This window comes from Herpailurus yagouaroundi, unplaced genomic scaffold (genome assembly GCF_014898765.1).
Source record: "Herpailurus yagouaroundi ecotype Mexico unplaced genomic scaffold, PumYag 67641, whole genome shotgun sequence".
Taxonomy (NCBI): Eukaryota; Metazoa; Chordata; class Mammalia; order Carnivora; family Felidae; genus Herpailurus; species Herpailurus yagouaroundi.
In genome coordinates, this window is record NW_024420442.1 from 3,936,784 (window position 1) to 3,955,318 (window position 18,535).

Below are 18,535 nucleotides of genomic sequence, written 5' to 3' on the forward strand. Positions count from 1 at the left end.
TCACCAGTCAGGTGCTTCTCTTGGAGGAACAAGGGATTGGTGCCTTACTTCGGGCACCCTGGCCTCAGTGATTTGCAGCAGAGAGATGAGCCCCGGGAACATCTGACTTAAAAAACCAACAGATTTTGTGGCACCTGGGTGGCTCAGTTGGGTTAAGCGACTGACTTCGGCTCAGGTCATGATCTCACGGTTTGTGGCTTCGAGCCACACGTTGGGATCTGTGCTGACGGCTCAGAGCCTAGAGCCTGCTTCAGATCCTGTCTCTCTCTCCCTCTACCCCTCCCCCACTTGTGCTGTCTCTCTTTCAAAAATAAACATTTTAAAAAATTATTAAATAACCAACAGACGTGATTTCCAGGGATCCCAAAGTACTCTAGGAAATGGGGATTCCCCTCTTGAAGGGCTCCCTTGTAGCCTGGCTCACCTCAAGACCCAATGAAAAAACAGCCTTTTGAAAAGCACCTAGACTATACGTGGAAGATATGTTTGCTGATCTGGGGGCAAAGAGATACAGGTAATATACTCCCTGAAGATCAAGGTGCTAGAATCATCACTGCACTTTCCACATAGCTTACTAGTACAGGTAGATGAGCTTGCATGTGTTAACTGAATTCAACAATACACTGAAGGGTGCCTGGGTGGCTCAGTCAGTTAAGAGTCTCGACTTTGGCTCAGGTCATGATCTCACGGTTTGTGAGTTTGAGCCCCATGTCGGGCTCTGTGCTGACAGCTCAAAGCCTGAAGCCCGCTTCAGATTCTGTCTCTCTCTCTCTCTCCGTCCCTCCCCCACCTGCGCTCTCTCAAAAAATAAACATTAAAAAAATAAAAACTGTTAAAATAAAAAAAAAACCCAATACACTGAAAGGATCATACACAGTGATCAAGTGGGATTTATTTCAGGGATGAAAGGATGGTTCAACATCCACAAACCAATCAACATGATACACCCACATTAACAAAATGAAAGGAGAAATAATATGATCATCATTAGATATAGAAAAAGCATTTGACAAAATTCAATAGCCATTTATAACAGAAACTCTCAACTAAGTGGGTGTAGGGGGATGTACTTCAACAAAATAAAGGCTATATAGGACATACCCACAGCTAGTATCATACCCAACAGTGAAATGCTGAAAGCTTTTCCTCTGAGATCAGGAACAAGACAAAGATGCCCACTATTCCCAGTCTCATTCAACATCATATTGGAAGTCTGGTCACAGCAATTAGGCAAGGAAAATAAATAAAAGGCATACAAGTGGAAAGGAAGAAGTAAAATAGTCACTGTCTGTACATGACACTGTATATAGAAAACCCTGAAGACTCCACCACAAAGCTATTAAAACAAATGAATTCAGTAAAGTTGCAGGACACAAAATATAGAAAAGTCTCGTGTTTCCATACACTAATACTAAACTATCAGAAAGAGAACTCAAGAAAACAATCCCATTTACAACTGTAACAAAAAGAACAAAATACCTAAAAATAAATTTAACCAAAGAGGTGAAAGACCTGTATGTGGAAAACTGTAAGATACTGATGAAAGAAACTGAAGACGATACAAATAAATGGAAAAATATATTGTGCTCATGGATTGGAAGAATTACTATTGTTAAAACATCCATACTACCCAAAGTAATCTACAGACTCAATGTAATCCCTACCAAAATTCCAATGGCATTTTTCACAGAACTAGAACAAATAATTTAAAAATTTGTATGGAACCACTAAAGATCTCAAATAGCTAATCTAGAGAAAGAACAACAAAGCCACGGGTATCATCATGCTTCCTGATTTTAAACTATACTGCAAAACCATTAATCAGGGGCGCCTGGGTGGCTCAGTTAAGCAACCAACTTCAGCTCAGGTCATGATCTCACAGCTCATGAGTTCGAGCCCCACATCCAGCTGTCAGTGCACAACCTGCTTTGGATTCTGTCTCTCTCTGCCCCTCCACCACACGCATATGCCCGTACATTCTCTCTTTTAAAAAATAAACATTAAAAAAAACTAGAGTAATCAATGCTCACTTCAGCAGCACATATACTAAAATCAGAAGGATACAGAGATCAGCATGGCCCAAGTATGGCACGCAAATTCGTGAAGCGTTCCATATTTAAAAAAACAAACCAAAAGAATCCCTAGTCAAAACAGTATCATGTGGACATAAAAACAAACACACGTATCAATGGGATAGAATAAATAGCCCAGAAATGAACCCATGCTTATGTGGTCAATTAATCCATGCCGAAGGGGGCAAGGACATACAATGGGAAAAAAGGACAGTCTCTTTAATAAATGGTATTAGGAAAACTGGACAGCCACATGCAAAAGAATGAAACTGGACCATGATTTACACCATACAGAAAAACCAATTTCCAATAAGAGGTTAATATCCAAAATAGATAAAGAACTCCTACAACCCAGTTAACAAAAAAAAATCTAATTAAAAAATTGGCAGAGGACCTAAATAGATATTTTTCCAAAGACATACAGATGGCCAAAAAGCACATGAAAAGATGCTCAATATCACTAATCATCAGGGAAATGCAAATCAAAATCATAATGGGATATCACCTTATATCTGTCAGAATAGCTAGTATCAAAAAGACAAAAAAAAATGTGTTGGTGAGGATTTGGAGAAAAGGTAACCCTCGGGCATTATTGGTGGGAATGTAAACCGGTGCAGCCACCATGGAAAATATTATGGAGGTTCTTCAAAAAATTAATAGAGCTACCATATGATCCAGCAATTCCACCATGAAGAAAATGAACACACTAATTCAAAAACATTCATGTACCCCTATGTTCATTGCAGCATATTTACAACAGCCAAGATAGGGAAACAATCTAAATATCCTATCAATGGATAAATGGATACAGAAGGTTGAGAGAGCGAGAGCGAGAGCGAGAGAGAGAGAGAGAGAGTGTGTGTGTGTGTGTGTGTGTGTGTGTGTGTGTGTGTGTGTGTGTGATGGAATACTATTTAGCCATAAAAATGAATGAACTCTTGCCATTTGCATAACAGATCTTGAGGGTTGTACACTAAGTGAAATTAAGGCACAGAAATAAGACACATACCATGGGATTTCACTTATATGTGGAATCTAAAAAACAAAACAAAATTCAGACTCAAATACGAGAACAGGTTGGTGTTTGCCAGAGGAAGGGCGGTTGGGGGTGTCAAAATGAGTAAAGGGGATAAAGAAACACAAATTCAGTTATAAAATAAGTCATGGGAATATAAATAATGTCCATAAATATTGTATTGACTTCACAAGGGGACAGATGGTAACTAGGCTTATCGTGGTGACCATTTCACAATGCATACAAATGTTGAATCACTATGCTGTACATCTGAAACTAATAGAACATATGGCAATTACATCTCCAAAAAAAGCCACTTAAAGACCTGGCACATCTTCTGAGTGTCCATTTTATACTGATGTCAAGCAATCTAAAACGCTACTTATGAAAACAAACCAGACACAGAGTAAAAGGCAAAATCTGCCAAAAAATTTAAAGGTAAGTAGTAGATCAACGAAACTTCATCCCTTTGGCAGAGGACCCTAAACCTTCAGAGAGTACCTCTCCTGACACTAAAGGGTAGTTTGGTAGGAAAACCTGAGAAACACTGCCATATATCATATCCTTACACTAAATGGACCCAGATGACCAGATTATTTTTGTCCTGGGCGTTTTTTCTAAGTTTGAGAGAGAGTGCCCGCATGAATGGGGTAGGGGCAGAGAGAGAGGGATAGAGAGCATCTCAAGCAAGCTCCACACTGTCAGCACAGATCCTGACACAGGGCTCAATTTCAGGAAGCATGAGATCATGACCTGAACCAAAATCAAGAGCTGGATGTTAACCAACTGAGCCGCCCAGGTGCCCCTGTCCTGGACATTTTCCTTTCTCACTAGCAACTATAATTTCTTGCTAGACTTTATTGTAGCCCTAAGTGTGGGCCTCTAGAAGTAGCACCCTGTCCCACCTCTAAATTGCTACAGGCTTAAAAAACAGATATCAAGCTTAGTGTAAATAAAAGTAAATAGGGTCCAATGTACGATCTTACCAAGACAGAACATCATGTTTGACATGTGACTTATGTTCTTTACCTCGAAGGACTTATTCCTTAGAATAAGGTTCTTAGAAACTGCCACCTAATCAACCGCAAATAAATGAGGTGTTGAATCAACTACAACCTTGTCAAAGTTTCAAATTAATTGAAATTTTATGAATAAAAGAACATTAAACAGCCAGAAAAAAAATACTGGAAAATACCTATAAGTTCAGCAGGTTTGTTTGGTCTTTTGTTAATGAATGTCTCAAATGCTTCTTTCATGGCATTGATGAATTTTTCATTTTTCAGAAAACAAATATCAATTATATGGTCAACCTTATCTTTAAAATCCAGTAATTCTTGAACCATGGTTTTATCTTTTTCAGGATTAATTACAATAGTGCTGCCAAATGCCTAAAAATAAAAATGACCACTTTTTAGCAGAATTATCTGATGAAAACAATCCACAAATCATATTTTAAGTAGGTACACACATTTTAAAATATCAAAATATTAAAGTAAAGCTGTTTTTGAGGTCAGGAAAAGAAAAAACTAAAGTGATAAAACATGCAGACTGATACAATTCATCTACAGTCACAAAATAAGAAATGACTTACTGGGTATATGGTATCATAATGGAGTATTATTGTAAGTCTCTGGGCTTTTGTTCCTACTTTTAAAGTCAGGTTTGAATTTTTTTAAAAAATAGCAATCTAGCTTCAGTGTAAAATTGAAGAAAGGAAAGAAATTTTGGATCCAAACAAAAATCCTCTTGCCTGCCCCCACTCCCCACATTCACTATTCTAAGTACTGAAGCTAGAAATCATATCAGACATCAGGAAGATAACTTTTATTGCTGATCTGTTACACAGCTATCATTCTCAGGTTTACTGCCTTCAAAATTCCCATTACTTAAAAAAAATTGGATCTAACAAGAAATACTTGCTGATATGCATTCTGCATAGATTATAATAGCTGAAAAAAACACAGGTTAATTGTTAATACCTTAATGTATTCAATCCACTGTTGCAAGAGAACCTGAACTCCACCTCGAACTCTACTAAAGAGCTGATACAGGAGAGATAAATCTTGAATTCGGTTTTCATCAAGGAGGTTATTTAAACCTGGAATTTCAAATATTTTAGCATTAAAAATAGTTACCAAAAATGTCAGACATTTTAATGAAAATTAAGTTAAATTATTAATGTAATAGTGGTCTAAACTATTACTAGTCTATGAATTTTAACGGACACTTGTTTTCTAGTCAATCCAAATAGATAAATCACCTTTCCAAATGAAAACTAAATACAGGGAGCTTTAGTCTATATAAAAACAAAAATAATTATGCAACAGTTTGTTCCATTTAGCATAGATCAGAGGTATAAACCAATTTGTAATAAGTGATTTACTTAAATATACGTTATAAATAACTCGCACATGTGTGTGGAAGCCGTATTATATCTGGCACTAATTAGTATACATATTTTTCAGAGTACTGGATACAGTCTGTGGTGTTTTAAAAACCATGCATTAATAGGCCAAGCTTAAGTGTTTTTTTAATGTTTATTTATTTTTGAAAGAGAGAGAGACAGAATGCGAGCAGGGGAGGGCAGAGAGAGAAAGGGAGACACAAAATCTGAAGCCAGCTCCAGGCTCTAAGCTGTCAGCACAGAGCCCGACACGGGGCTCGAACTCCCAGACCATGGTATCTTGACCTGAGCCGAAGTTGGATGCTTAACCAACTAAGCTACCCAGGCACCCCTAATAGGCCAAGTTTAAATGAGGTTCTGTATTTGATTTTCAGAATGAAATAATATGTAACTGCTTTGAAGTTCTAAAATATATCCATTTTATACAAAAGGTGGTTGGAGAGAAAGGTAAGACTATTGTGTATTTCTGGCACTGTCAAAATAAAATTCAGGGTATACCCTCAAGATCACCTGGGATTAGAAGTGCTTGGTTTTATATGCTATGAATAAAAACACCTGAGTGTAAAAAGGAATCTTACCATAGTCTTACAAATTAAGTCAAGAATTCCCACTGCCTTTTTTTTTTTTTTTTGCTGGTGTTAGTGGACCCCTCTCATTCTCAATTCCTGTATCTTTTTTTAATGTTTATTTATTTTTGAGAGAGACAGAGAGAGCAAGCGTGAGTTGGGGAGTGGTGGAGAGCACAGAATCCAAAGCAGGCTCCAGGCCCTGAGCTGCAGCACAGAGCCCAACACAGGGCTGGAACCCATGAGCTCGTGAGTCGTGAGATCATGACCTGAGCCGAGGTCAGCTGCTTAACTGACTAAGCTACCCAGGCGCCTCCTCAGTTCCTGTATCTTTAAATTAAGGCAAGAAGCACCTCCTGAAAGTTTACAATGATGAATAGGGAAAAGGGGTTTGTCCATCCTCAGAAAAGCAGCCACACAGCATCAAGCTTTTAAAAGGGTAATCCTTAAAAATTTTTTACTTGTCTGCGTCTACCATTTAAAATGTAATCTCTTTATTTATAAATTGTCAATTACCTTTCTGAAGAATTGCTGTTAAGTGTTCACCTAGAAGTTGCTTTTCTACAGTAGCAATTAAGGACTTCCTACAAGAAAGAAAAAGTTTAGAATTACCGCCAATGGACTTTCCTGAAAATTTAAAACCTTTCTTTGGGTGGAAAAATCACATATAGCTTATTTTATGATAATTTTAATATTCCTATCCTACATTTAAATTTATTGGTGCTCAGAGGCACTCTACTTATGCAAGAAGAAAAAGTGCATTATTTCAGAATTTGATTTACATCACTAAATAAGTATTTCCATGGTCTTGCCGTGGCTGGCTTTTTCCAAGTTTCTCTGCTTTTATTAGGAAGGTAATTATCTATGCTGTTTACAGGAACTCCTTGGTGGTTAATATTTAGGAAAGCACAGAAACAGTTTCTCCTCCAAACACCTACTGATTTTTTTAAAGTTTATGTTTGACAGAGAGCGAGCGAGACAGAGCATGCGCACGTGAGCGGCAGAGAGGGGTAGGGACAGAGGATCCCAAGCGGGCTCTGCGCTGACAGCAGAGAGCCCACTGACAGCAGAGAGTCCGACGTGGGGCTTGAATTCACCAACCATGAAATCATGACCTGAGCTTAAGTTGGAAGCTTAACCAATGGAGCCACCCATATGCCCCATACCTACTGAATTTTAATCAGCCTAGTGTTTTTTTCATTAAAAAAAAAAATAAGTTCTACGTCCAATGTGGGGCTTGAAACTTATGACCCTGAGATCAAGAGTTGAATGCTCTACCAACTGAGCCAGCCAGGCACCTCTCTAATACTATTTTTAAATTACATCCTTAACACATGCAGACAACCCTTGATTAAATCTAATTAACTAGAGAAAAATAACTTGAAGTTTACATTAAGAAAACAATTGTTAAAAATCTCAAATCACACCTGAAGATGGGTACTAACAGGTTTGGGGATGCTTAGTGCCTTAAGTGATTCAACAACACTGGTTAAAGTCTATTAGACTGAGCATATAATACTTACTGGGTGGTCTGATCTAAGTAAGTAATAAGTCTGTCTGCTTCTTCTTCTAGACGTTTGTTAACATGATGAAGATATTCAGGAACCTACAAAGACAGTTTTTCATATTATTGTTTTCCTCCCCATAAATCATTCAGAAAATGTCAAATCCAAAATACCCTGGGGACAGCCCTGAATGACAGGACTGAAACATGTAAAATTATAGGTAGTTTATGATCCAGAATTCTGGCCTTTAAGGAGAGAGAAAAGAAAGGAGAACCTAAGTGAGAGAAAAGCGTCACAATGTTCAGAAGATAAATGCAAAAGGCAGCTTATGCTCTATAAAGTAAGGTCTATTATGAGACACAGTGGATTTATTAATCATGATTTTTAAGTACCTCTCTTTCCTGCATTAATTTTTGGCCTTCAGCTGCATAGAGCCGGTTAGTTTCTTCCAAAAACCGTTGTTCAAAAGAATCCTGATAAATCTGGGGGGGGGGGGGAATCAAAACAAACGAGTTCATTTATTCAATACTTATTAAATGTCCTCTATGTGAATAGCACCATGAATCTGGTTTTCAAACATCAAACTAGGAATAGCAATCAGCTCTGTAAGTGAAGTAAGTTAACTTACTTGCAAGTCAGACAGCATACTCAAAAGGCTTCGGAGTAAACTTCTATCAATTGCTTCACCATTCCTTTCCCTCTCAATCAAGAGAAGAATGCCATCAATTGTCTTATTCTGGACTTTCTGATCACTTATAATATGAGCCCTAAATAACTCTAGTCCCATGTCCCTAAAATAAAAAACATATATAATTAATTGACAACAATACCACTTCTAGAGAAACCTGCTTAACTTCTCACCACGTTAATGAGGGCCCCAGATTTGAAGCAGCAATTGTGAAAAGATAAAATCCACACATTTAATTTTACATAACGTTATTAAAGTATACAGGAAAATCATCGCCTTTAATGAGAATTGAAGCTAAATTCCTGTCTTCCTCCGTAACTAAGTTCGGTTGTATTATTTCCTTTGGTGGATTTCTTCCTTGGTCAAATCAAGAGACAAAATTAGTTCAAAGATATAAAATGGTTTTCACTGTACTGGTAATGAAGGCTAATTGGTCATTTGTAATCTGGCTTCAGTACTCAAAAATCAGTAAACTCTCCAGATAATTACTGCAGGCAGATACTAGGCACATGGTGGGGGAAAGAGCTCGTTATACTATTCTATTTTCGTATATGGAATTTTCCATAACAATGTTAAAAGATAATGAGCAAACTCTTGATAAGCAACAAAATAATGCACACTCGTAAGATAGTCCAGAGCAAACTTTAATCCCTTGGCTAACAAAAAAACTTTATAAAGTATCATATGCTCAAGGAATGCAAGCTATCTCCAACATAGGCAAAACTAATTAAGAAGGTAAAACTGCTATAAATACAAGTCTAGAAGCCAAATGTGAATTTTTAGGAGAATGTTCACAGAATCACTTACTCTCTTTCCATTAGTGTAATTAAGATTTAACTATCATTTGTAACAAATCTTTTCGTAATTTTTTCTGGCATTCTTACCAAATCGAGGGTAGCATTGAATTCTGAAGAACGTAAGTTCTATCCAGAAACAAAAAAATGCTTCTAATCATGATCTGCCAATGAAAAAGAAAACCAATTTTTATATTTTGTTAAGCTGAAATATTTGCTCTTGATAAAATAAGAATAAAATTGCAGGGTTCACTTTTATACATAAACTACTAGAATCAAACACACAGATAAAGAAATCTACCTGAGAATATGCCCATGCCATTTCTGTTAAACTATTCTATTGTCTTAATCCTTGTTGTAATTTCTAGAAAAGGGACACTTAGAATGGTCCTATGACTTCTCTGCAACTTGAGAAGTAACCAAAAATAAAAACAGAATCAAGGAGACACACATGCAATTCTTCTTCAGTAACAGTGGCCATTCAGAGTGAAACTGCCTTAAATTGCACGTGCGGGTTTTGGGTACGGGAATTTTAAGATTTTTAATTTGCGATTAAAAGGTATAAAATAAATACGATTAGGGAAAAGGAAAAAGTTCTGATCTGAATAAACTAAAATGCATCAGGCACCTTCACAGGTAATCAAGTAGGTGGGTGGGATATCCATCAAGACTAACAGACAAAAATGTTACTTTTTTTAGTCATATAAATACTTTTAGTTTACGCATGACAAAAATAAAAATGATCCTAAGGTGCAAATCATTCTAAACTTGTGGTCTTCCTATAACTAGCAGTTTTAAAGTAGAAAACTCAAACAAAATCTGTTTTCAATTCAGAACAAGAGCAGATACTGAGGCTATCCCCCAAACATTGCAAAGCTTTTAAAACATCCATGTATTTGAAAAAATGTATTTAACTACAATATTTTTCCAGCTTACCATTTGTCTGCAGTGGTTTTGCCAGCATCTATCAATCTTCTTTAGAAAAAGAACACTATCCAATGAATCCATGAAATATGTCAAGGATATTTTTAAGTGCTTAGTACAAGTAATAAGCAATAGAAGAGCACATTTGTCTTATTATAGAACAAAATGCTATTAAACTGTAAAAAAGTTTTAGATCCCACTAAAAAAATACCTTTTAGAACAACTCTTACATATAAGTGAGCATTGTGTTGTTTATGATTTCCCTCAGATTATTTTTTCTTAAAATGGAAATTTGTTAGGACAAGAGTAAACTTATACTACAATGTAAATTTGGAACCTAATTAAAGCTGAAAAGTCAAAAACTTGTTTCTTCTTTCTCTAGAAATGAAATTAACAACAAATCTATAAAACACAGGCATTCCACTTCAAGTTGGGTTAAATAGTGAGGGATAGGAAAAGAGGTCAAAGGTAAAAAAACAGTATTTTTGGTTTTTAAAAGGATATTCTCTGAACTGATGAATTTGTGCTTTGATGTGATCTTCACAAATCTGTCTCAGCTGTTTGTACAAGTTTGCAGAAATCTTGTAGGAACAGAGATTTTCCACAGCCTGCAAGATTAAACACATACTTGTTTAAGGAGAAAAATGGGGTAGGGATTTCTTGATTACTTACATCAAATTCTGAACTTTTTTTAAAGTTTTTTTTATTTTTTTTCATTTTGAAAAAGAGCATGTGTGAATGGGTGAGGGGTGGGAGGGGAGAGAGAATCCCAAGCAGGCTCCTACAGCCAGCACGAGCCCCATGTGAGGCTTGAACTCATGAACCATGAATTCATGACCTGAGCTGAAGTCAAGAGTCAGTTAATTGATTGAGCCACCCAGGAAACCCTCAAATTCTTACTATTTTAATATTTTTACATCAATTTATTTAAAAAAGTTTATTCATCCATTAAAAAAATTTAATGTTTATTTACTTTTTGAGAAAGAGAGATAAACAGAGCATGAGCAGGGGAGGGGCAGAGAGACAGAGGGAGACACAGAATCTGAAGCAGGCTCTAGGCTCTGCACTGTCAGCACAGAGCCCAAAGTGGGGCTCGGGCCCACGAACCATGAAATCATGACCTGAGCTGAAGTCTGAGCTGAAGTCAGACGCTTAACCGACTGAGCTACCCAGGCACCCCATATTCATCCATTTAAAACACAAAGGAAGAGGCCTGGGTGGCTCAGTGGGTTAAGTGTCTGACTTCAGCTCAGGTCATGAACTCTCAGTTCATGAGTTGGGTTCGTGAGTTCGAGCCCCATGTTGGGCTCTATGCTGACAGCTCAAAGCCTGGTGGCTGCTTCGGATTTTGTGTCTCCCTCTCTCTCTGTTCATCCCCCGCTTACACTGTCTCTCCTTCTCTCTCAAAAATAAATAAAGATTAAAAAAATAAAGTAAAATAAAATATGAATGCAGGTGAACTTTTTCATAACCAATGTACCACCCTCCCCCCCCCCAAAAAAAATCCCCACCAGTATATTTATTATATTATATACTGTTCAGGTTAAGGACACAGGGAATCAAGTCAAGTTCTCCCCCTACGGAGACATCCAATTTGTAACAACTACTATATATAAATGCTTTCTTGTTTAAAATGTTCATTGTTTTCATAAGCAGAATCCCATTTTGAGATTTAAAAAAAAATTTTTAATTTATTTTTGAGCGAGAGAGACAGAGTACAAGTGACGGATGGACAGAGAGAGAGGGAGACACAGAATCCGAAGCAGGCTCCAGGCTCTGAGCTGTCAGCACAGAGCCTGATGCAGGGCTCAAACTCACGAACCTTGAGATCATGACCTGAGCCCAAGTTGGACACTTAAATGACTGAGCCACCAAGGTGCCCTCCATTTTGAGTTTTAAAAACAATTTCACCAGTTGTTTATCAGATGAGTTGGGCACTTTGACCACCAATGAATTAAAACTTAATTGTACTTTCTTTGAAAGTCATCCTAAGCAGAACAATAGAAACATTACTGCTAGCGGTATTATAAGAGTATGAGGTAAATACCAAATACTTTTCTCCAATATTTAAGTCTAAGAATATTTAAATACAGAATTTTTTTTAATTTGCACAACTGAATAAACATTAATTATAACCAAAATGACTGTATTTTTTCTTCATTCTAATAGTTGAATTGGTCTTCCTTTTTTACTCAGATCCCAAAAGGACAAACTTCAGATTTCAATGAGTTTCTTGTTATGTGTATCAAAGGCTTTCAAATTTAAAACAACAGGCATGGTAAAAACTCTCAGGATGAACTCTGATATAATCTACAATTCCAACTAGTAATAACTTAAACATAACACCAAGATTCCTTCCTCACCACAACAAAAGGCAGAAAACCCATTAAAATTGACTCCAAGTTCTGTTGGTTGGAGTAGAATTTTATAAATACGTAGTTTTAAGTCACATTCCCAGCATGCAGGTCCAGTAAATAAATTAGTAAATGAAAAGAAACCTTAAAGAAAACCACTTATATCATTGGAGGAAAGTCACTGCACCTCACCAGGAAACAGCAGGCCAATTAGATCCAGTAGCTACAGCTGAATAAGAAGCCTCAGTCTCCCCTGGCCACTTTCCAAGTGGCCTTGGGGTAGGCCACAAATACCTAGGGTGTATTTATGCTTATTTCATGAGCCTTTCTGTTCACATTGGTTCTCCATGGATTCTCCCCCTTCCTCCTTTAGTAATCTCATTGTATCTGGTATTCCTCTTGAATGACTCATTTTGTCAGCATTTATTTCCCTGCTTAGATTCTTTGTACTTCATCTTATGCACATTTCCCATTTCCAGTACTTCTCCGACTCCTCCTTCTCCCATCCCCTCCTGCTGTATTTCTCACACAAGATATCATATTCCCTTCTGACTTACTAGGTCCCACCTCTTCCAATAAGCTTTCCCTAACTGCCTCACCTGGCACTGTCACCAATCATAACACAGTGATCTGTCACTGAGTCAATACTTTACCTTTTCAAGTATATCTATCCCCTAATTCTCCCTAATGAGAAAAAAAGATCATGTGCTTATGTATACACATATTCTATTAATGTTTTGGGGGCTCTGAACCAGGCAATACAGTAAATATTCAAAAACCAACATACTTACAACTAGCAATGTGTCTTGCACATAGAAGGGGCTTATAGCATAAGGAGAAAACTGACCAGAAAACATATAATTACAAAACACTGTTAGGTGCTATGGTAAGGATAAGCACAGAGGCAAGGCCCTAACCCAGTCTCCTTAGGATAGGTGCAAGTCAGAAAAGCCTTCCTAAGAGATAAAGAGGTGGAATCCCAAAGACCAAAAGAAAATGAAGAGCTAGTGGGAATAGCGAGAAATAGAGAATTTAGCCGGGCTTTACCATCTCCCCCATATTTAGTTGAAAAGTGACTTAAAATGTTAAGAGGCAAAAAAAAAAAAAAGGCAGGAAAGGGAGCATCTAAAGATCTAAGGTGAGTCCTGAAGGTCAAATTGAAGAGAACACTCTGCTTCTCTAATTTAGTTAACTTTGACTGTTCAACATATATAGACCAGATCTAGTCATTTCCCTTCCCTGACAACCTTTCATCAAGCTCTAGTACTGTTCTGGAAAAATCCCATAATAGGTATAAAAAAATACAAAGGGCTGGGGTGCTTGGTTGGTTCAGTCAATGGAGTATGTGACTCTTGATCTCAGGGTTGTGAGTTCAAGTCCCATGTTGGGTGCAGAGATTACTTAAAAATAAATTCTTAAATAAAAAAAAAAAAAACCTTAGGGGCACCTGGCTGGCTCAGTTGGAAGAAGACTGCGGTTCTTGATCTCGGGGTCATGAGTTCAAGCCCCACATTGGGCATGGAGCCTACTTTAAAAAATCTTTGGTGCAGGGCACCTGGGTGGCTCAGTCGGTTGAGCGTCTGACTTAGTTCAGGTCAAGATCTCAGTCTTTGGATTCAAGCCCTGTGTCGGGCTCTGTGCTGACAACTCGGAGCCTGGAGGCTACTTCAGATTCTGGGTCTCCCTCTCTCTCTGCCCCTCCCCCGTTGATGCGCGCGCGCTCTCTCTCTCTCTCCCCAAAATAAATAAACATTGAAATAATAAACAAACAAACAAACAAACAAACAATCTATCTTTGGGGCACCGGGGTGGCTCAGTCGGTTGATTTCAGCTCAGGTCATGATCCCAGAGTCACAGGATAGAGTTCTGTGTTGGACTCTGCACTAAGCATGAAGCCTGCTTAAGATTCTCCCCCCTCTCTCTCTCTGCCTCTCTCCCCCCTTGCACGCTCTCTCTCTGTGGTTCATGGTCTACCATTTACATAAAAAAGACAAAACAAATAAAACACACACACAGTTGTTTTTACGTACACGAGACACTGCTGGAAAGATACTCCCCAAACTAATAGTGTTTGTGGAGAGAGGAACTAACTGAGTTGGGGGGGGGGGGGCCGCAGAGGATAGGGTGGAAGTGAAACTTTTCACTATATGTTCTGTATTATTTTTTGGATTCTGAACTAGATGAATACATTAAGTCCTCAAAAAATTTAAAATATTTGCCTTACCCAATAAACCCTATCTTCCCCACCACCACTTTTCAGCATGGCATTCAAGGCTCAATTTTACCATTTTAGTCTCATGTCTGTTTATGATCTTCCACACATACTATCATCTAAACACTCTGCTTTCCTTACTTTTTAAAGCAAGGTTTGTTTGGAGCAATCACGTGCGCCTAAAATAGGGACTTCCAAAAATTTTTGACAAGCCACAGTTAAGAAACACATTGTATGTCACAATCCATTATACATAAATTTATGTAACTTAAAATTTTCATGAAACTACACTTATTGTTACTATGTGTGATGTTCTTTGATTATTTTCTATTTCATGTCTTTTAAAAAATGCTGGTCATGGCCGGGGTGGGGGGGGTGGTGCTGGATGGCTCAGTCGGTTAAGCATCCAACTTCAGGTCAGGTCATGATCTCACCATCCAGTCCATGAGTTCCAGCCCCGTGTCGGGCTCTGTGTAGACAAGCTCAGTGCCTGGAACCTGTTTCAGATTCTGTGTCTCCCTCTCTCTCTGCCCCTTCCCCGCTCATGCTGTATCTATCTCTTAAAAATAAACATTAAAAAAAATTTTTTTAAATGCTGGTCACAAACTACTCATTTCATGAAGCTACTTAAATATAAGCACCTTAGGAAAAAGGCCTAAGTGATCTTTTTTTTTTTTTTCCAACGTTTATTTATTTTTGGGACAGAGAGAGACAGAGCATGAACGGGGGAGGGGCAGAGAGAGAGGGAGACACAGAATCGGAAACAGGCTCCAGGCTCCGAGCCATCAGCCCAGAGCCCGACGCGGGGCTCGAACTCACGGACCGCGAGATCGTGACCTGGCTGAAGTCGGACGCTTAACCGACTGCACCACCCAGGCGCCCCCTAAGTGATCTTTTTATGTCCATGGCATCTGTCCAGCTTTGCACACAGTAAGCAGTAACTAATTCAACAAGAACTATTTAACTAAGTGTTCTGTACCCTATTAAGTACTGGGCTAGAAACATGAATAGGAAAATGTTAAATAACTACTTAAAGTTTGGGATAAGCTCTATTTTATTCCAGATCTTTGAAATGAACTATTAGAAATGTATTTAGTATTATTTTATGTCTCATTTCACATGCAACTATTTATATCAAGCAGATTCTAGATCATTTTAAAAGTCTCTTAAATAAAATTATCTTTTTACTTAAGCTCCTAATCATTACTGGTAAATATGCTGCCTTAAAAATTCTTTTTCAGGGGCGCCTGGGTGGCTCAGTCGGTTGGGCGTCCGACTTCGGCTCAGGTCACGATCTCGCGGTCCGTGAGTTCGAGCCCCGCATCGGGGCTCTGTGCTGACAGCTCAGAGCCGGAAGCCTGTTTCAGATTCTGTGTCTCCCTCTCTCTCTGACCCTTCCCCGTTCATGCTCTGTCTCTCTCTGTCTCAAAAATAAATAAACGTTAAAAAAAATTTTTTTTAAATTCTTTTTCAATGTAGTCAGATATAAAATAGAACATTCTAACAAGTTTCTAACCTTTATTCCCCAAAACCTCAGCCCCTCCCCTCCAAAATCCATACATATCACATCAAAAACATGTTTGTCTGAAAAAAAAAGTGTCTGAAACAAACAAAACCACACACTCCAAAGAAATGTAAACATGTAGCAAACAAAATGTAAAACTATAGTTCCTAAAATTTGATGCTTTGGGGAATACAGGATTTAAGACAGCAAAGGCACATAAGATTGCACAAGGGGCAAGAGAAGGAACAGAAATGAGGGTAAGTAATAAGACTAGAATAAAAAAATGAAGAGGACTAAAATAAGAATAAAAAATACAAAAACTATAAAAATAAACACAGTAAGGGAGGAAATCTAGAAATTTTTCTCATTTAACAACGATAGACACCAAGAAAGATATTAAATTCCCACAGGGTGCTGAACTCTGGTTGTTGGCCTAATGGGTTGGGTGTTATTTTTCAAACCATATATTTAAAGAAAGGAAAACACACCACCTAGTTTTCAACAAACGATACAGCAATAAAATCTAATTTATCTTTTTACATTTAGGAAAAATGGCTACAATAAGATACTCAAAATACATCAAAAACTAAGAACTTACAGAAAGGAAACCAGACATGAAACCTAAATTATTTTTCTTTTTACAGCTAGTAAAAAAGGATTTAAATAAGACTAAAATTATCAAGGACTAAGAATTTGTAGTTGCATTTTAAAAAAAAATGTTTGTTTATTTTTGAGAGAGAGCATGAGGAGGGGAGGGGCACAGAGAGATGGAGACAGAGGATGTGAATCTGAAGCAGGCACCTCACTGTCCGCAGCGGGCCAGACATGGGGCTTGAATCCACAAACCTTGAGATCATGACCTGAGCCAACATCAAGAGTGGTACGCTTAACCAACTGAGCTATCCAGGCGTCCCCCCCGGAATTTTATTAATAATACATAAAATTATTTCCATCAGAATTGAAGTATGGACTAGACTTGCCTTCAAATAAAATAAACATTTATATTAAGAATAAATGTTATATTTTCATATATAAACTACCAGCCAGCTCCAAAAAAGGTAGCTGATTTTAAAAGACTATACAGCTACTTATACAAGGCTGAGTACATAAGAAAAATAATCCCATTATTTAAAACACCCAAAATTCCAACTATTATAAGATACCACATGTAAAAAAAAGACATATTCTTGAGAAGTAAAAAATACTTGTTCCTAGAGAGTTCCTCTCTTTATTATTCTTTCAATTTGGCTAATGATGTCTACTGACACGTATCTGGAATGTAATCTATTTATCAGCCAGCTGTTCTGAGTCAGTGTGGATTTAGAATTTTATAACATGTGGCTTTAGAGCTGTACAGTAAAGGGTAATCTAAAAATAAAGATATCTTTTTAAAAGACTCATTTATTATCATCATTATCAATGATGACACCAACAAACAGTAGACATTGTAACAAGCAGTTTTTCTGCAGTATTTTGTTTACAACTAAACAACCCTAACACAAAGATAATCTTACTCTTCCATTTTGCAAATGAGGAAAACAAGGCTTAGAGAAGTAACTTGCCCAAAGTTATCATGAGTGGCAGATCTCTAATCTAAATCAGGCTGATCAACTCAAAAGTCAGTGCACTTAACCATACTCCTATCTGTAGTCAATCAAAAATAAGCAAACAAGAAAAAAAATCCCCCAAACTAAAATAACATTAATCAACCACTGCCTCACACTTACCAGGATTTCAAGGTTGTCGAGGAAAGATATTTTTAAACTCAAGTACAATTCTCATTTTAAAATCACCCTTAAAAGACATTTGTTTCTTGCAAATGCACTCAGAACCACATATTCTGTTCTAGAAACTAAAAACTCAGGGAGGCAGTACATGCCATCCATACTAGGGACTTCTATGATTAAGCTTTAAAACCGTTTGCGTGCAGAGAAAAAAGTTCTGCATAGATATATGCCAAATAAGCGTTTACTTCAGATACAAAGGATAGCATGGGGGGAATGAGAGGTTTGGTGAACTTTTGCTTGGTGTAATACTACATACTTCTACAGTTTCAATTTTAGGAGAGTACTTTTTTTTTTTTTTTAGGAGAGTACTTTTAATTTACATTTCAACCAGTCAAAATTAAACAAGCACCTGAAATCCAGATGGTATGAACTTTACTCCCTTTATCTTTTTATCTTTTTGTGAACTTGAACATCTCAAAATAAACTTTGTGAGAATGATCCAAACGAGCATTTATAAAATTAAAGTCAAAAACAAAAACAGTTATAAACAAATGCTTTTCAATTTATTAAAGCAGAAATAGTAAAAAACTATGAAAAATGCAAAGAGTTAAAAAGCTGTATCACTGATTTTAGGCTAAAGAAATGCAATTGAACAATAGCATGTAATAATTCTGAAATACAGGAAAGGAAAAACAGAAAAAATGTAAGCTATGAGCTCCTGAAACAAAGACATTTAACAGAATCAATTTATCAGGAAAAATTTTTTAATG

The 18,535-nt window shown here is 37.2% G+C and overlaps 1 protein-coding gene and 1 pseudogene across 5 annotated transcripts in view; one reads left to right on the forward strand and one right to left on the reverse strand.

The window, feature by feature from the left end:
• Window positions 1-18,535, reverse strand: part of CUL4B (cullin 4B) — a 42,561-nt gene that overhangs the window by 12,038 nt on the left and 11,988 nt on the right. For all 5 annotated transcript variants that reach the window (XM_040467992.1, XM_040467993.1, XM_040467990.1 and 2 more), the window contains 9 exons: window positions 10,473-10,576; window positions 9,981-10,050; window positions 9,135-9,208; window positions 8,191-8,353; window positions 7,955-8,044; window positions 7,581-7,663; window positions 6,574-6,641; window positions 5,067-5,185; window positions 4,283-4,475 (listed from right to left, as the gene is read on the reverse strand). In XM_040467992.1, the coding sequence (XP_040323926.1) occupies window positions 4,283-4,475; window positions 5,067-5,185; window positions 6,574-6,641; window positions 7,581-7,663; window positions 7,955-8,044; window positions 8,191-8,353; window positions 9,135-9,208; window positions 9,981-10,050; window positions 10,473-10,576 (964 nt within the window). The remainder of the gene's footprint in view (window positions 1-4,282; window positions 4,476-5,066; window positions 5,186-6,573; window positions 6,642-7,580; window positions 7,664-7,954; window positions 8,045-8,190; window positions 8,354-9,134; window positions 9,209-9,980; window positions 10,051-10,472; window positions 10,577-18,535) is intronic.
• On the forward strand, window positions 2,023-2,120 carry LOC121025495 (uncharacterized; annotated as a pseudogene).